The following is a 19,834-nucleotide window of genomic DNA, read 5'->3' as shown; positions in this document are numbered from 1 at the left end:
AAAAACACATGGTCTAAAATCTTTGGGACGTAGCAAAAGCTGTTGTAAAATGGAAATTTATAGCAACACAGGTCTACCTCACAAAGCAAGAAAAAATAACCTAACCTCACACTGAAAGAACCTAGAAAAAGAACAAACAAAACTCAAACCCTGCAAAAGGAAGGGAATAATACAGATTAGAGTAGAAATAAAACAGAAAGAAAAAAAATCAATAGAACAGATCAATGAAAACAGAAGCTGGCTCTTTGAAAAGATCAACAATTTTTTTTAAGATTTTATTTATTTGAGAGAGAGAGAGAGCACTAGAAAGGGCAGAGAGTATAAGCAAGAAGGAAGGGGAGAGGAAGAGGGAGAAGCAGACTTCCCACTAAGCAGGGAACCCAATGCGGGACCCAATCCCAGGACCCCAAGATCATGACCTGAGCCAAAGCAGACACTTAACCAACTGAGCCACCCAGGGACCCCCTAAAAAGATCAACAAAATTAATTAACCTTTAGCCAGATTCATCATAGAGAGAGACAAAGAGAGGACTCAAATAAAATCAGATATGAAAAAGAGATAAAAATTGACACTACAGAAATACAAACAATTATAAGAGAATGTTATGAAAAATTACATGCCAACAAATTGGGCAACCTAGAAGAAATGAATAAATTCCTAGAAACATATAACTTCCCAAAACTGAATCAGGAAGAAATAGAAAATTTAAGTAAACCAATTACCACCAATGAAATTAAATCAGAAAAAAAAAAAAAAAAACAACCCTCCCAACAAACAAAAGTTGAGGAGCAGAAGGCTTCACAGGGGACTTCTACCAAACATTTAAAGAAGAGTTAATACCTATTTGCAAAGAATCCCAAAATAGAAGAGGAAGAAAAGCTTCCAAATTCATTCTATGATGCTAGCTAGCATTACCTTGATATCAAAACCAGATAAAGACACTAGAGAAAAAAGAGAACTACAGGCCAATATCCCTGATGAACATAGATGCAGAAATTCTCAACAAAATATTAGTAAACCAAATCCAACAATACATTTAAAAAATCATTCATCATGACCAAGTGAGATTCATTCCTGGGGTATAAGATTGGTTCAATATTTGCAAATCAATCAACATGAATAACATGAATCACATGAATAACAGAATGGATAAAAACCATATGATTGTTTCAAAAGATATAGAAAAAGCATTTGACAAATATGACATCCATTCATGACAAAAACCTTTAAGAAAGTGGGTTTGGAGGGAACACACCTCAACATTATAAAGGCCATCTATGAAAAACCCATAGCTAATATAATCTTCAGTGGGAAAAAACTGAGAGCTCTTCTTATATAGTCAGGAACAAGAAAGGGAAGTTCACTCTCACCATTTTTATGTAACATAGTACTAGAAGTCCTCGCCATAGCAATCAGATACCAAAAAGAAATCAAAGGTATTCAAATCAGTGAGGAAGAAGTCAAACTTTCACTATTTGCAGATGACATGATACTATTGTATTTCCATATACTAATAATAAATATAATAATACTAATAATAAAGTATCAGAAAGAGAAATAAGAAAACAATCCCATTTACAATTGCACCAAAGATAATAAAAGGCCTAGGAATAGACTTAACCAAGGTGGTGAAAGACCTGTGTTCTGAAAACTATAAAACAATGATGAAAGAAATTGAAGATGACACAAAGAAATGAAAAGATACTCCATGTTCGTGGCCTGAGAGAACAAATATTGTTAAAATGTCCATGCTATAGAGGAATCTATAAATATAATGCAATTCCTATCAAAATACCAATAGCATTTTATACATAACTAGAAAAAAGAAAACAAAACCTCTAAAATTTGTATGGAACCATAAAAGACCCTGAAGAGCCAAAGCAAATGAAAAATTATAAGAACAAAACTGGAGGTATCACAATGTTAGATTTCAAGATATATTACAAAGCTGTCATAACCAAACTGCATGGTACTGGCAAAAATAGACACATAGATCAACGGAACAGAATAGAAAATCCAGAAATAAACCAACAATTATATATAGTCAATCTTCAACAAAGGAGGAAGATGCAATGGGAAAAAGACCATCTCTTCAACAAATGGTGTTGGGAAAACTGGACAGCAATATGCAAAGAATGAAACTGGACCACTTTCTTACACCATACACACAAATAATTCACACAAATTCAAAATGGATTAAGAACATAATGTGAGACTTGAAACCACTGAAAGCACTGGCAGTAATTTCTTTGATATCAGTCATAACAATATTTTTCTAGATATGTCCTTTGAGGCAAAGGAAACAAAAGCGAAAATAAATTACTGGGACTACATCAAGCATCAAAATAAAAACCTTCTGCACAGTGAAGGAAATAGTCAACAAACTAAAAAAGGCTACCCAATGAATGGAAGAAGATATTTACAAATGACATATCTGATGAAGAGTTAGCATCCAAAATATATAAACCTTATATAGGTCAACACTCAAAAAATGAATGATCCAATTGAAAAATGAGCAGAAGACATGAACAAACATTTTGAACAGACACGTGACAAGAGGTTCAACATCACTCATAATCAGGGGAATGCAAATCAAAACTACAATGAGATACCACCTCATACCTATCAGAAGGGCTAAAATCAAAACTACTAGAAGCAACAAGCATTAGCCACGATGTGGAAAAACAAGGCATTCTCTTGCACTACTGGTGAAAATGTAAACTGGTACAACTACCGTGGAAGATAGCGTGGAGGTTCCTCAAAAAATTAAAAAATAGAACTACTGTATGATCCAGTAATTCCACTACTGGGTATTTACCCAAGAAGTATGAAAACAATGATTCAATAGGATACGTGCACCCCTATGTTTATTGCAATATTATTTACAATAGCCAAATTATGGAAGCAGCTCAAGGGTCCCTTAATAGAAGAGATGAATGGATAAAGAAGACACACACACACTGGGATATTACTCAGCCATAAAAAAAGAATGAAATCTTGCCATTTGCAGGAACATGGATGAATCTAGAGTGTATAATGCCAAGTGAAATAAGCCAGTCAGAGAAAGACAAGTACCATATGATTTTTGAAATCATTCATATGGGGAATTTAAGATATAAAACAAAGAAAAAAAACCCAAAAAACAAATCTTAACAATAAAGAACACACTGATGCTTACCAGAGTGGGGTTGGGTAGGATGGATGACATAGGTGATGGGGATTAAGAGTACATTTATCATGATGAGCACTGAGTAATGATGTATAGAATTTTTGAATCACAATATTGTATACCATAGACTAACACTGTATGTTAACCACACTGGAATTAAAATTTTAACAAAAATGTAAAAAAATGTTCTCAACTTCAGAAATAATTTAAAAATAACAAAATGTGTATAAAAATTGATTAAAATTGTTAAAATTTAAAAAGTAAAGAAAATATTACACATAAAATAATGGTTTAACAGCTTGTCTATGTACAATAGGGATAGGAGCACTGTCAAGTTGAAAGAACAGTTGCCTAACAAATGAAAATGTTCAAGCTCTTAAAGTCACCAACTTCGACCTTTTGGTTTTCTAAAATAGAATTTGTTTAACCCCCCACCTCCCACACACACATACACACACAAGCATACACACACTGGCTTAACCAAAAACACATTTAAAAGTTTAAAATCAGGCATAGAGTTCATTCAGGGAGAACTTGGGGAGATCGGATAACTTTAGAAAACATTAGAAAAATGCAAGCTATTGTATCAAACTACATATTGGAGACTTTTAATTTGAACAGCTTTCCATTAGAGTTCTGGCTGTATTAGGTTATTGCTGTTTTGAGAGACAAATCTCATCTTAGCTTGCTGATAATGAAACATGGTTTTTCGTACTATTTAGTTAAAATAAGTGCACAAGAGTAATGAAGGGGATTATCTTTCCCCAATTTCTCTCTCTTAGAACAAGTTGGTAGACAATGATTTTTATTTGAGAAAAATGGACCAAACAAAAAAGAAACATAAGAATCTATGATATTTACTATATACTTCTTATTTTTTAAAAATGCCCTTTTTACCTCACATGGTCCTGATACAATATTTTCAGCTCCAGCACATATTTCAGACTCATTCAGTGTCACCTTCCCTTGATGGTATTGGCTGCATTTCTCATTCCCCATAATATAGAGATGTGCTACTCGTAATAGACCATCAAAGTTGATCGCTAGAATGGAGCAAAAATGTACAGTTAATCAACACAGGGTAAGGTGAGAAAAATGAGAAACAAATAGAATTGTTTTAAATAAAATAAGTATAATGTTGTCTTATCTTTTTAAAAATAGCTTACATCCAGTATAACCCCAGCCATAAACACTGCAAGTGGTTTTTTCAGGAATGGTGCATCCATAATTAGGTAAATCGATTGTACTAACAAAATCATCCAGGATAGCGGGCCTGAAAATAGGAAATGCAATGGTAAATACCCTTGATTGAATTCAACACAGAATTAATAAATTTAAATTTAGTGTTAATCTTTAATATGATATTGAGAATAAGAAGTCTTGTTTCTCAAAAAAAGAAAAAGGGAATGTCTATTACATGTTTGTAGTAGAAGTAGGAGTAGATAGCAGAGAAATGAGTCACTTACTTGTTAATATTACTTGCTAAATGGTAATGGTCACTGCTTTTTTATGCATTATTTTACCTATTAAAGTTATCAGATGATTATTCACTAAGTTTTGGTTTTGGAGCAGGCTGATCAGACTATTGGTCAAACTTAATTTATTAAGTTTTGAAAATTTTGAAGATGACTCTCTTTGTCTCTGTGTAATACACACACATATGACATGTGACATATGCTTTTATAATAAATTTACATAAAAGAGAAAGAATAGCCACATATATAAAGAAAAAGCTTCACTAATTCCATTGTAGGTTAAAAATATAAAGCCTTCTTAAGCAACTAACCTAGCAAGCTTCAGTAATACCAGATCTGATCCTTCAGGCCCATATACCAGCTGGGAAACATTCAGAACCTGTTTGCGTTTCTCATCTCCTTTTCCGTGGACGTCATGAATCCCAAGCCAAGCTTCATAATCTTTCAAGTCTCTGTTTCTAAATTAAAAATTTAAATGTAAAATATAATTTTAAATTGGGTGATATTGTTCACCCATATTATTATTTTAGCTTATAAGAGCAGATAAATAACTAAATTTAAAATTTGCATCAAAAATAATAAAGGGCAACATATTTGTTATGAGAGATCTGGAATGCTACAAGTACACATAAGCAGAAAGAGCCTTTAAACTGCTCAAATTCTAAACTGTTATTTAAAACAAAAAAACAACCTTTTGATTATGTTTAAGAGTAAATCACGTGAGAAAAATTCTCAGGTAAAGCACATTACATAAATTATAATTTTCTGTAGATTTTCCTTCTTATCTTCGCTTTGTATATGTTTGGCTTATCAATGATGATTGAAAATTTATTCTAACAAAATACAAGTGACTTTGATGAGAATCAGGAAGTAAGCTTACAAATGCTGCCTCCTTAACTTTTCCTTAGGCTAATTCTCATTAAAAATTATTCCCGGGATGATTTGGATGCTGTATCTACATAAGAAAGGACAAGTGAGACTTGAGAGAAATTTGTTGATAATTCAGAAAAGAATTTCTATCTAGAAATGTAGCATTGCAAGGAAGAGGTTGAGGAAAAAAAATTATTTACATAATTCTAGCAAAATTTCCCCCCAAATGAGAATAATGTCAATTGTGGAAAGAAAAAAAAAAAAGAAAAAAAAAAGAAAAAAAAATTGTGGAAAGAAATGAACAGAAGTAGTATCTAGTCACAAATGTCAATTAAGTCAAAGTGAATTTTGTGAGTTAAATCTAAAGAAAGAAATTAATTTGTTCATGCCGTGCTGGTGAATCTGTTAAGTGAATACATATTCTAAGTCTAAAAGCTAAATGGAGGTTTTACATATTTTTAAGTGCTCAAAACAAATATTGGCTTCAGAAACACTTTACCGAGAGGGGAAACATTGTCTTGCAGTAAGAATCCAACTTTCCTTTATCAATGATCCTCCACAGATATGTTTATTTCTATGAGAGAGAGGAAAAAGAAACAAGTAACATCTGTGCAGAAAGGGTACCTGCCAATTAATGCTAAACCTATGTCTCCATTTGTTAAAAATAGATACATTTGAGAGGAAAATGTAAAAATTAACTAGAATAAAATGAATAATCCTTTGACTGGAAAGATGATATTTGAGGATTGTAGCATTAGCATTTTTTCATAATGTGATTACAATTTTAGGAAATCAACTTTATTTTTGTTTAAGGAGCCCTGTCACTACACACCAACATGCATTGCCAACACACATACATTTACCTGTGTGCGTATCTATCCTTGGGAGAACAAGTATGTACTACAAAAATAGAATATTTAGAATAAACAAAAAAATGCAAAAGAACAACAAAAACAATGTAGACTTATTTTAAATTCAATGTCTGATTACAAAAACGCAAATTTGAGTTTTTACCTAAGACCCTGAAAACTATCTGGTGGTAGCAATATAGATCGGTACACTATTCCTTTCTTTCATCACCATTACTTATTTTTGATACATTAACTTAGGACATTGTTGAGTTTCAGTAAATTTGTTTAGCTTAAAATAAGCAATCTAATATTTCACTTATAAAAGAAGACAATTTTGTAAGGCATATCATCTAGGAAATTATAAAATATTTATAGAGAGTGAAAAATACTAGTGCATTTATTTGATGATATCTTAAATCTGTAAATGCATTGTTTTTTTGATGTAGAAACAGAAAAAGCACAACTTTTCACAATTTACAGTTCCAAAGAGTATAGATGGTCAGTGCTTCAGAGAGTAAAAGAAGAAGGTTCCCAGACTAAGACCACAATTATTTATGGCCTATACCACAGAGGAGGATGAGAGTATATATCGAGTTTTAATTTCTATTCCTCTCAGTATGTGTTTTGGAAGAATAACTAAACAGCTGTTTTTACTGAGGACTTGGACTCAAAAGAAAATATGTTTATCTAAAAGTTTATAGTACTCTAATCTGATGCAAAAAGAGTTTCACCTGCTGCTCCAAGGGTGCAGACTCCCAAAGGAGTATTCTTATACAATCTCCCATGGGTAATAATAAATTAGGTAGCATATGCCCCTTTTTTTTTTCCTGGACTTATGAGATTTGCAAAGAATCACTAATTCATTCAGATATGTGGATTCCTAGAACATTTTCTATAAAGCAAATGAAACACTCTTTCCCCTTGGAGCCTTCATTAAACCTTTATATTTCATAATTGGCTCTAAATTCTGGTGAGTCTCACAAGTCTCTTTCAGTACTACACACGCAGGACAGCTACACTATAGTTATCGACATAAATACTTGTAAAATTTGATGGGTTACTCCTTGCAAGGATATACTAAAAGAACTTTAGGCTGTCTTCTACATGGTATCTAAAGTCTTATCTATATTTATAGCAAAGGATACAAACTTCATGCTTGCTAAGAATTGGCTTATTCATAAAAGAACTTGAGTTTCAAGTGTCTTTATTCTACTTTAATGTCACTGTGATTTAATTGTAGCAAGGATGCACTTTCTTCCTTTACTCTAGGAAGTTCTAACTTCTTAAAACTACTACAGTGATGTCAAGGTATAAGTAGGTTCTCTATGTAGTAGTGCTTTCTTAATCACTACCGAAGCATCACTTGTAATCAGAGATGGTGCCAACACATATGGGACCTCCGTGAACATTTAAAAGGAACTCTCTGTGGAGGCACAAATTGTAAAATCCAGGGCCGTTGACAAGCAGAATACGGTCAGTCTCCTCTTGTATCCTGCTCAAATGAGTGCCTGCCTGTGTGGGTGGCACAAACATCCTGTTGGGAATATGACTTTTGCAAGTACTCCAAATACATCTGATTTGTGTCTATTAATAATTACCTGTATTTCAAACTAACCATCCATCCTACATTAGTCCGTGTTGGAATTCCATTTACAACTCGTAATTGTTTTGTTTTGGCACAAGATATTACAGGATCTAAAAAGAGGACCAAAGATAACATTTTGACAAAACATTTTGAAATAATCAGTGCCTCTCAGTTTTCTTAAAAGCAGTGGTAATTAAACAAATGTAACTACTACTATAATTTTGTCAGAAGAATATATGGGAGGAAAGAAGGTAGGTGTTATGACTAGAGTGTCACATCAGGCCTAAAATGTTTGCTGTACTCACCTAGGTAAACAAGTAACACAGAAAATGAATCAACTCAAGGTATTGCCATAGTGACAATGATTTTGCTCACCAAGCACTAAGCACAGGCTCTTCAAGTCTAACACTAATTGAATTTCCCTCACAAACCTCAATATAAAATGAAAAAATGTTATTTATAGTAGTTATTTCTACATGTCAATGGAAATCAATAGCCTCAATAAAAAAATTCTATTTGGTTTTTTATTACTTCTGAATTTTTATGATTCAGAAACAGGCTCAGAATTTTTATGATTCAGAAACTCATTTCAAAATGTAGAGTCATTTGGAAACAGGTTACCAACACTATATTGAAATTGTATCCAAGTGACATATTTATTATGTCCAAATCAGTGTACCCAAATGACACAATACCAAGTTGTTTGGAGTCAACTTTTTCCTGACCCCTCTCCATATCCCTTGCCTTTATCCTTTCTACTCCTATGTATGGTCTAAAATTTCCATTTGCTTCCTCAACCTGGGACACAGCAGGTGGTTACTTAAGTCAAAATACTTGAGTATCTTCCATCAGCCCAAGGAGTATGTGAAAATCAAAAGCAAGCAGCTCCAAGAAGATTTTGTTAAATTGAGGATTTATTGAACCTCTTAGTTTATATCATTTTCACCTAGCGGAGCATTTGAAGAGTCTTAAAGATAGAACAGGTTAGAGCAGGTTTTAGTCTTTTAAACTTTAGCATCCTAGTTTAATTTAAAGAATGGTGAACATCCATTACATATATTTTGCCCAAAATCACAAACAAGATAAATGCTCTTTTCAAAATTAAATATAACTTATAAGTTCTGAGAATTGAATATTGATATAATGTAGTTACCTTTGTAGCCACTTTTACACATGCACATAGAAAAAATATCAATAAAAACAAATAGATTAATTTATTTTTATGACAGAAGTTAATAGAGTGATATTTTTCCATAAAGAAAATTATGACACCATCTCTGACACATAGAGAGTCAAATAAACTACATATTTTAAAAGATTACTGGGTCACCTGGGTGATTCAGTGGTTAAGCGTCTGCCTTCAGCCCAGGGCGCTGAAGTCCCAGGATCGAATCCCACATCGGGCTCCCTGCATGGACTGTTTTTTTCTCTCTGCCTGTGTCTCTGCCTCTCTCTCTGTCTCTCATGACTAAATACATAAAATCTTGAAAAAATAAAAAAGTAAAAGATTACTTACGGTCTAAATTGACTATTGTAGGTGTGGTATCACCTTCACCTGTAAAAATAAATATATACACATATACACAGTTCATAATACACATTTCTGTCATATAGAGCCAAAGCTATATATTAAAATGGAAATGTCCATGAATCGGATAACTCATTAAAATTCTTGACATTTATTTAAAAATAGAATGTAGTGGTATGTTTTTAGTAGTTACGTATCACTTTTATGGGGCAGTAATGAAGATACACACCTACTTGTAGTGGATAATGTGGAAAAAGCCCTATTTTATGACTGTGGAGGCTCTCAGGTGTGTGGTTTGCTGAGTGTGCTGGCAGCCTGGATTACACTACTGACCTCAAAGAGCTGTATCCCTCTACCTAGATGCCCAACATGGCACACAATGAACAAATAGCACTAATGCTTATTATAGTTTGCTTGAGCCATTCATAGACCGACAATGTGTTAATACTGTAATTTGAAACCTTTATGTTTGTTTTCAAAAATCACTTGAATTTTTTTCTATGGTTGAGGACAACTGAAACATCACATGCTTCTGAAAACTCTTCAAAAATTCTAGAAGATAGAAATCAATGTCACTAATGGAAGAAGAGAGATAACAAAATATAATTATATTTTGTTAGAATATTTCAAATATTATTTTTCACATGGTAATAAAAAATATGGAAAAAAGAGAACTGCAAGTTAATTCTAACTAAAACTTCATAACTTACTCTTTTTTCATAACATCCCAACTGCGGTTTAATGGCTGCAAAGAGAAAAGCTTGGAAGATACTAGATTTGCAAATACTTATGCAATAATGAATGAGGCATAGGACATTTCCTGAAGTTTAATGTCTGAGGAATTGATGGCCTGGAAGTTAGTCAGGCACTGTTTAGACCCAGCTGATTGTCAAGCCCTGGAAATGCCCTGAGCTCAAATAAACTGGCAACAAAACAATAATAGCATATGGATTCCCTTGTAATATATGCAAATTTGATTGTTATTAATGGAGAATCTCATGAGAATTAATATATGCTAAAGAGTCATCTTTATTTATGTTCATTTTCCAGATCACGATATTTTAAATGAATAAGGGTAAAGGAAAACACATAAATTTCATTGTTTCCCTTTCCCTTTAGCTTAGTCTGGGGGAGGATTTTGTCTTAAAGTCAGCTGAGGTCAGTGTTTTAGCTCATAATACAAATTAGGATTGAGGCCAACTATGGTCATTAAAACATCAAGGATATTGGTTTTTCCACTCAAATCCAATTACTTGAAAATTCTAAAATTAAAAACTAGATTTTTATTCTTTCTGGTATTGCGATGAAACAGACTAGACTTCTCTATCCTTGATTGTATATCAACTTTTCTATTTCTAAGCATCAAGCTAATAGGTAAACAAAATGGTTAGCTCATTATTGTAATTTACTGCAGTTTTTAAATTTTAGAAAATTTATAGATGTGTATTTGGGACTTAATAATTTATAATTATTTTATACATATATATTTTTCCTTTGAACTAATATTTCTCACACTTTGGAATATACTGAAATATCAAATAAATCAGATTTCTAACGATTCTGAGTTGGTAGATAGATTATGAGTTTTTAAAAAGCATTCTAGGTTCTTCTGTTGCACACTTTGAGCCAAACTTTGAGAAACTGCGCTCTAGGATTTTGCTATTTTACCATCAAATACTATTCTTACTTTTTTTTTTTGCTTTCCCCCATCTCCACCACAGTACTAAAATCTGAAATGTGTGTATATATATAGATATATATATAAAATCACACAAATATTTATCATATATGTACGTATATGTGATACAAATCTTCTGTATTGATTCAACTTGAATTTGAAAGGAAATATGTTGATGATAGAAGTTTTACCTCAGGAAGGGTAGGTAGTGTGCGTGTTATGTGTTTATATGGCCTCAGAACCAAATATGAGTTCTTACTGAAAAAAACTTTATTTAATACATTCTTAAAGCTTCAACCAAGTTCAAAACCTTATGGACATCACATATTTCTTCAGGCAGATATCTATATTCCTATTTTCATTACATGTTATTTTGAATATATATTTATTAAACCATTATATTTATATAAATGTCTCTACACTGAAAACTAACCAAAGGTAAAAACCTATTATTTATATTGCTGTGTATCTAGCATGTTATAATATAGAGCTTTGCACACAATAGCAACTCAATTTAAAGTTATTAATAAATGAATAAATAATATAAACTTAGATGGAAGTTAAGTTATCCAAGACCCTTACAGTGAGAGAACTGAAATTCTTGACCTGGAAATTGGAGTTGAAGCTCTTAACTGCTACACTGTAAGTATTTAATACTGAAGATTTTTCTAAGATCTACAAAGTATGTATGTGTATAGATTAATATATAGGCATTTCTCTAGTTTTATTTTTACATATCTGATAATCTTAAAAATGTATACTAAGTACTATTCTGTAAGCATTTTTTATTTTTTATTTTTTTTACGATTTTATTTATTTATTCACAAGAGACACAGAGAGATGCAGAGAGAGAGGCAGAGACACAGGCAGAGGGAGAAGCTGGCTCCATGCAGGGAGCCCGATGTGGGACTTGATTCGGGATCTCCAGGATCACGCCCTGGGCTGAAGGCAGCGCTAAACCACTGAGCCACTCAGGCTGCCCGTTAAGCATTTTTTAAAAAGAAATAAAAACTTTTGTATGATTTGTAATACAAATGTACAGTGTGAAAATGACTTATATAGTCTCTACAGTTAAATAAGAACTCAAATCTTCTAAAGACAAATTTTATTAGCCTTTCACCAGCAGGAAAATGTAAATATATCCTGGCTATAAATAATAGTTAGAAAAATGACAGTATAAAAATATTTATTGAAATTAATGTTCAGAATGTATTGAAATAAAAATGAGTTATCTGCAGTAGCATTTAATCAAATGCCAGCAACACTCTGAAATCTTTCAATAGCACAATACTTTTAGTTGTAAAATGTTAGTTAAAAATGTTTTGAAAACTTTTAAAATTATTAGAGTCCTGTGTCAGGTTTATAAACCAAATCACCGTTCCCTGAGATTCTACAAGAGCATTTTACTCTTAACTATATCTATGTTAGACATAGGTCTGTTTTAAAAGCCTGACTTTTTTTCCTTCTTCCTAGACCATTGGATATTTTATTAGCCTCCATTATTCTTAATCATAGAGACTTCACAAAAAGGTATCATCAAGTAAAGCTAATACTTATAAAAAATTATCCTTGAACCTTTAAAAAGATTTATGTCCCAGAGAGGTAGGTTTCTTTGCTTTGTAATGTTAAGCCTCGAAAGACATCTAAAGAAGAGCATTTTCAGGACCTATGCAAACCCTAATATGAGAAAAAAAGAAAATTAAGAACACACTAACTAATTTGAATGGCTATGATGATAGCTGATGAAATATAATATGATATGCTATGTCTTTGCAAACAGGTAAGGAAGGTGTTTACTTACCATTATAGATAATTTATTTATTAAACATAGGTTAGAAAGTTCCAAGATGTTCATATTGCCATACTAGATGAACATTATATTTAAGAAGTTTGCTTTTTTATGCTAAAAGTTCACAAAACATAATTAGTGTTTCTATTTACGGCAATAAATTATCTCTTTGATTTGTCACAGAATATGTGTTTGTATTTCATGTTTTAAAGCAAACATGAGGGGTGCCTGGGTGGCTCAGCAGTTGAGCATCTGCCTTTGGCTCAGGCCGTGATCCTGGGGTCCTGGGATCAAGTCCTGCATCAGGCTCCCCTCAAGGAGCCTGCTTTTCTCTTGGCCTGTGTCTCTCATGAATAAATAAAATCTTTAAAGAAAGTTTTAAAAATAAAGCAAACATGATATCTTCAATCTAATCTTTTTAAAATGGGCACTACTTTTGTTTCTATTTTCAAGGTACTTGCCACTAGCTTTTCTCACATGAAAAACATTCTTTTTTGATATACTGAGTTTTTAAAATTTTAATTTCAGTAGAATTAACATACAGTGTTGTATTAGTTTCATGTGTACAATATAGTGATTCAACAATTATACATATTACTCAGTGCTTATCATGACGTTTACTCTTTAATCCCCATCACCTATTTCACTCATCTTCCCACGTACTGAGAAAAACATTCTTAAAATAGGACTCTTATTGAACTTATATAAATATGTATTTTTTAGACAGGAGATACTTTAACATAGTGTTTAAAGATGTTTGTTATAAACACAGAGCTATGAGATGCACAGTCTAGTTAAATGGTCTTTTGCTACTGACACAGCTTTATAACAAGCCTTTTTCACTCAATAACATATGGAGGATATACTTCCATCTAAATATATACCAATCAGTGGTACTTAGTAGAGATGACTTTGCTCCCCAGGGGATTTTTGGCAATGTCTGGAGATGTTTTTTGGTTCTCACGACTGGAGGGAGGGGTGGTTTTATTGACATCTAGTGGCTAGAGGCCAGGGACATCACCAAACAGTTTATAGTCCACAGGCCAGCTTCCTACACCAAAGTTTTATGCAGTACAAAATGTCAGCAGTGCCAAACTTGAAAAATTCTGAGACATTTATCCAAATCCTTGTTTGACTTCCAGACAAACTTTCCAATTCATAAAGTTGCACAGTATTGAAAGACTCTGACTATGCAGACCTTCACTAATATTGAGCATTAATGATTATTTTCTTATTTGCCAACCTGATTTATGAAATGATCTTATGCTTCTACAATTTCATTTTTTTCTTACTATTAAGTTTTAATGTATTTTGTCTATTAATTATACTTACTCTTGAAAATTCATTTTCTTCATTGTTCTAAATTATCTCATTTTATCTTATTGATATATAGGAGCTCTTTTATATTCAGTGTATCAGAAATATATATTTTACATATATCTTTTACTTTACACATTGATACTCTTTAAACAATATCATCTTTAAAAAATCATCTTTGACTCAGAGATGTGGATGGAATGCTCTAGGCTTTCTAGTTTTAGGCTAAGGTACTGAGAAGAAAATGAAGGGAACACTATCTCAGGTCTATCCATAGGTCTATTACTGGGTGGTGGCTTTGTTAGAGCTCTCAGTTAGTATTGGGGGGGTCTTTCTGCTACATATTACAATGACAGCCATTTATTGGTTCTGGACTTCAAATGAGGATTTTCTGAGGAGGAAATCTTCTTTAAAAGGTCAGCAGAATGTCTCCTTGTCTACAAGAGAGATGAAGAAAGGTCTCTCTGGGGTGTGTGTGTGTGTGTATGTCTGTGTCTGTGTGTCTGTATTACAGTTTAGAATGCATCCCATTTTAGGATCAGCTCTAACCCTCCTATATTTCCACCTCTGACTAAGGTATCAATTTAAAGGAGATTCAGTGTATTTAAAATATTTCACCTGAAGAAGATCATTAAAAGTACTTACAACGAAAAATAGGACAATAATCCCATGGAATGAGAGGATTTCCCGTGTAACACCAGGGACCATGGGCATCGTCATCAGGATTCCGGCAGTAATTCTTATTCAGCTTACTAGCATCTGGTTCCCAGAAGATATGCCTGCATAAACAACAAACTCTAAACATCACAAGCTGCTCATTGTGTCCAAGAGAAACAAACTGTCACCAAGAAGATAAATCCTAGCATGTAACTTTCATTACAGATACAACACAAGCTTCTACTTCATGTGAATTTTGGTAATTTTGTTTTAGACATATTTTGTTGTTGTTCTTGCAGTTTGGAAGTGTGTTTTCTATTCAGGATTATGGAATAGGGCTACATAATTAGCATAGATAAAATGATGAAATATTTTGTGATTTTGCTTCTATTTAATGATTACAGTGGCAAGGTAACAATACTTGTAGGCATAGAAATGGAGAAACACTGACAGAAAAAGAGCAGGTGACAAAGATCAAGGTTATAAAATACATAGAAAAAAATAAAATAAAATAAAATACATAGAAAATGCAAGCTATTGCAAAAGTATTTTTCATGTTTCAGAAACATAAGAAGCATTACTAGCAACATCATTCTGACAAAGGACAGAAAGATACACTGAAGAATTAATAATAGTGTGCTAATGAAATAATTAAAATCTAAAGTTTCACTGATCATATAGTTAGAATATAGTAGTTTTTGACAGGTAACTGAGTAACACTTTCTTATTTTACATCTTAACTAAGTTTGTTTTTTATTTTTTTTTAAGATTTTATTTATTTATTCATGAGAGACACAGAGAGAAGCAGAGACACAGGCGGAGGGAGAAGCAGGCTTTATGCAGGGAGCCCAATGTGGGACTTGATCCTGGGACTCCAGGACCACACCCAGGGCCAAAGGCAGATGCTCAACCACTGAGCCACCTGGGCGCCCCTTAGTAAGTTTATTACAAAAGAAAAGCAAAAATACTGTGCATTATTTTATAAGACCATGCCCACTCATATAACATCAGTATTTATATTTATTTTGTTAAGATTAATAAAGCCAAACTCCAAATGACCATCCCAATCAAGTCATGAAAATTATATAAGTGACTGAATTTGTTTTGGATTAATAATTCTTACCATACTTAAATGTAATTAATGGGCATTAAAAAACTGGAAAAGTTTGGACAGGGAAAGTTGGACTATCTTTCCAAACTCAGTTTCATTTTCTGAGCCAATAATATCAAATATAGTACTTACTATGTGCCAGATTCTATTATGCGATTTACATATATAAGCTTAAACCAACCTAATGAGATGGGCTTTAAGATTATGCTATTTCATACTTGATGAAATAGAAATCCACAGAAAATGATTTTTCTGAGGTCACATGGCTTATAAGCAGTAGAGCAGAGGTTTGAACAAATAGCTCTAGAGTCAATGTTCAAACCACCGTTCTATACTATGTCCTTACTTAGTTGTAGTTTCTTTTTTTTTTCAAGATTTTTTGTTTATTTATTCATGAGAGACACAGAGAAAGAGGCAGAGACTCAGGCAGAGGGAGAAGCAGGCTCCCTGCGGGGAGCCTGATGCAGGACTCGATCCCAGGACCTGAGCCAAAGGCAGACATTCAACCACTGAGCCACCCAGGCACCCCTAGTTGTAGTTTATTCTTAAACCAAAATTAAGCCTTCATCAATTTACTACAATTTGTTTTCAAATAACTTTTAACTATTTCCAAATATCCAACCCAAACTCAGTGAATTAATGGTTTTAACGATGAGTTCCCTATGTGAATATGCCACGTATTTCAGTGGTATGCTGGTAATGTTTAAAAGAGGGCTCTGAGATGTGTATGAAGACTTTATCTGTTGTCCTTGCTAATTTCTGAGGTGCAAATTCTTCCACCACAAAAACATCAAGTTTCCAATGTCCAAATCTTCAGAGATTTCTTAATTTTTATATATTTTAAGTTTTTTTATTTATTTATGATAGTCACAGAGAGAGAGAGGCAGAGACATAGGCAGAGGGAGAAGCAGGCTCCATGCACCAGGAGCCTGATGTGGGATTCGATCCCAGGTCTCCAGGATCGTGCCCTGGGCCAAAGGCAGGCGCCAAACCGCTGCACCACCCAGGGATCCCTCTTCAGAGATTTCTGATGGCAGAGTTGGTACTATTGTCTCTCACAAGTCCGTAAGACCTAGATCCACCACATGGCAGTGTTGAAATCAGCATTTCATCTTAATCATTCTAATTCTCACTTAAAATTCTCTAATGAATCTTAATGCTTAGGATAAAATCCAAAGTTCCTAGTCCAGCTTTCAAGGCTCTATATGGTCTTGCAACTAGAGAATTCCTTTTCTGTGGGCATTAACCAAATTACACCATCTTTCAACCTTACCAAAATTATTTCGGGCACTTTGTATTCTCTCAGCATAAAATATGCTATTTTTCATGATTTTTATAATATGGTATTGGCATTTCCTGTTGGATGGCATTTCGGAGCATGAGATCCTGAGGTTGGAATTTGGCTTATCTTTGAAATCCTAGAGCTACAGTGTCCAATACAGTAGCTACTAGCCACAGGCAGCTACTGAAGAATTGGTATGTAGCTAGCCCAAATTGAGAGGTGCTCTAATTGTAAATATACACCAAATCTTGAAGCTTTAATATGAAAAAAATGTAAAATATCTCATTAATAATTTTATATTGGATACATAATGAAATGAAAAGGCTTTAGATATATTGGATTAATAAAATATATTATTTAAAATAGTCTTGCCTGTTTATTTTTACTCCTTTAAATGTGGCTAATAGAAAACAAAAGTACATGTGCAATTTACATATGTGAAATGCATGTTTATATTGGAGAGCACGGCTTTAGAACTATCACTGTTTGTGAAGTAAGTTAATTGAAACCATATCATCCACCAGTGAGTACATTTTGGAAGAGAATAAAGTTAAAATTAAAGTATAACTAGAGGCAAAATAACTCAACCTCTCAGAGCCCTTAAATTCTTATTCACACATATAGAAATATCTTCCACATAGAATTATGATGACCAAATAAGATTATAACTTGTGTAAAGAAACCACAGCATAAGTACTTGATCAAATGATACTAACCTTTTTTCCTTCTATTCTACTGCAGATTATATTCTGGGATATTTATTAAAATCAGTTTTATGTCACCACTATGTCTCAGACTTTTATAGTAATTTCAAACACACTAGCACTATTGCTAGGGTTGAGTAGCAGACAGTTTTTTTCTGTGAATATGTCCAATGTCAAAATCTCTAATTCTCTAAAATATATAGTCTTTTTTTTTTCAATTGCATATACACTCCTTTGGTTGTAGAAAAATTTAGTGTTTCAAAATAAAGTTATAGCAGGAAACCTATCTCTATAAGTTGTTAATGGTTAAGTGGATATTTAAGATATGTATGTACACTCATGGTCACACTGATTTTTCATAAATTGATGTTAACAATTAGTAATTAACTATGAGAACACAATCATATAATATACTATTTGAAGCACTAGATTAGCCACTTAATTACGCACTGTCTTATCAGGCTGTACAATTGTTTTCTCAATATGGCCATATCATTCGTGATGGCGAAGCCAAAACTTGTGCCCACTTTTTATTAACGTCTCCCATGGGCATCTTATCACAGAACAGAACACATAGTAAATATTCAATAATAATGTGCTATATTGAATTGCTTATTTAAAAATTTGGGGGCGCTTGGGTGGCTCAGTGGGTTAAGTTGCCGACTCTTGATTTTAGCTCAGGTCATGATCTCTAGGTAGAGCTCCAGGAAAGAGACTGCTTCAGGATTCTCTCTCCCTCTGCCCCTCCTCCTCTCCCCACCCCCCTCAAATAAATAAATCTTTAAAAGGAAAAAATATTTGTTACATGAAGGGAAAATGCTAAATTGAGTTGCATAGAATAACAAATCTAATGTTTGTCTTAGCTTACTATAATATATGAGAATAGAAAGAAATAGCAATGTGCATATCTGTACCAGCAGATATTGTTATAACCACATATTATGTATTGATAGAAAGAAATCTACACACCTATGTAAGTCTTCCATGTTCTTCTCCCACATTGAACATGTTAGTCCAGATCGTGTTTTGGATAAATTGCCCATATAATTTTTGCCATTCCCCCGATAACAATCTAAACATAAAATACATTAAAGAGGACTAATGAATACAAGGAAGTATAGAAGAAAAACATTATTTACAAGCATGAAAATTCATGAAAGTCAACATAAAAATTAAGACAATACACTCTGTACAAATATTTCAGATTAAAGTGTCTTTATTTTCAGCCACATTTCTTCTTCCTTAAAGGTTTATGTATCTTATTACAAACAAACAAAAAATCAAAGAAAAAAATTAAATGAGTGGCCCTTAGGGATACCTAAGAAATGAGAATTTTTAGAATCACGTATATATTTCCCAACATTTTCTTCTGAAAAACTTAGCTCCACAGAAAAGTCAGAAGAATAATATAACAAACACTCATATACTCGTCACATTCGTTGTGTTTGGGTTTTCATCGTTCCCAAGATTAACATTCTGAGTCACCCAAGCCAGCTGTTTTGCAAATGCTCTTTAATTTCATTTTGTCTGATTATTTTCTCATGATTAAAATCAATTTAAAGACAGGATTATGGCATAGATGATATTTTGGTCCTTTTCAGAGCATTTTGTCATATGACATATGATGTCAGTTTGTTCCATTATTGGGGGTGAGTTTGATAACTTGGTTAAGTGATGTAAAGGAAAATTGTTGGGGCCTCTGAGATTGAGTAAATATCTTATTTCCAAATTTTCATAAAATGGTTTAGGCATACTTTGATTACTTTTACATGAATCAATTATGATTCATTGTTTTAAAATAGTTGTTCTTCAATGTC

General features: G+C 32.9%; 1 protein-coding gene across 5 annotated transcripts in view; it reads right to left on the bottom strand.

Annotated features, from left to right (window-relative positions):
* The window catches only part of HGF (hepatocyte growth factor), an 80,813-nt gene that overhangs the window by 6,983 nt on the left and 53,996 nt on the right, over window positions 1–19,834 (bottom strand). For 3 of the 5 annotated variants that reach the window (XM_077863854.1, XM_077863855.1, XM_077863858.1), the window contains 8 exons: window positions 18,987–19,089; window positions 14,909–15,042; window positions 9,468–9,506; window positions 7,965–8,061; window positions 6,015–6,089; window positions 4,957–5,103; window positions 4,337–4,443; window positions 4,068–4,213 (listed from right to left, as the gene is read on the bottom strand). In XM_077863854.1, the coding sequence (XP_077719980.1) occupies window positions 4,068–4,213; window positions 4,337–4,443; window positions 4,957–5,103; window positions 6,015–6,089; window positions 7,965–8,061; window positions 9,468–9,506; window positions 14,909–15,042; window positions 18,987–19,089 (848 nt within the window). The remainder of the gene's footprint in view (window positions 1–4,067; window positions 4,214–4,336; window positions 4,444–4,956; window positions 5,104–6,014; window positions 6,090–7,964; window positions 8,062–9,467; window positions 9,507–14,908; window positions 15,043–18,986; window positions 19,090–19,834) is intronic. The other 2 variants (XM_077863857.1, XM_077863856.1) reach the window with 2 other exon arrangements.

This window comes from Canis aureus, chromosome 21, assembly GCF_053574225.1.
Source record: "Canis aureus isolate CA01 chromosome 21, VMU_Caureus_v.1.0, whole genome shotgun sequence".
In the NCBI taxonomy this organism is placed as follows: domain Eukaryota; kingdom Metazoa; phylum Chordata; class Mammalia; order Carnivora; family Canidae; genus Canis; species Canis aureus.
The sequence above is the reverse complement of the archived record's forward strand: the minus strand, read 5'-3'. Positions and strand labels throughout refer to the sequence as shown.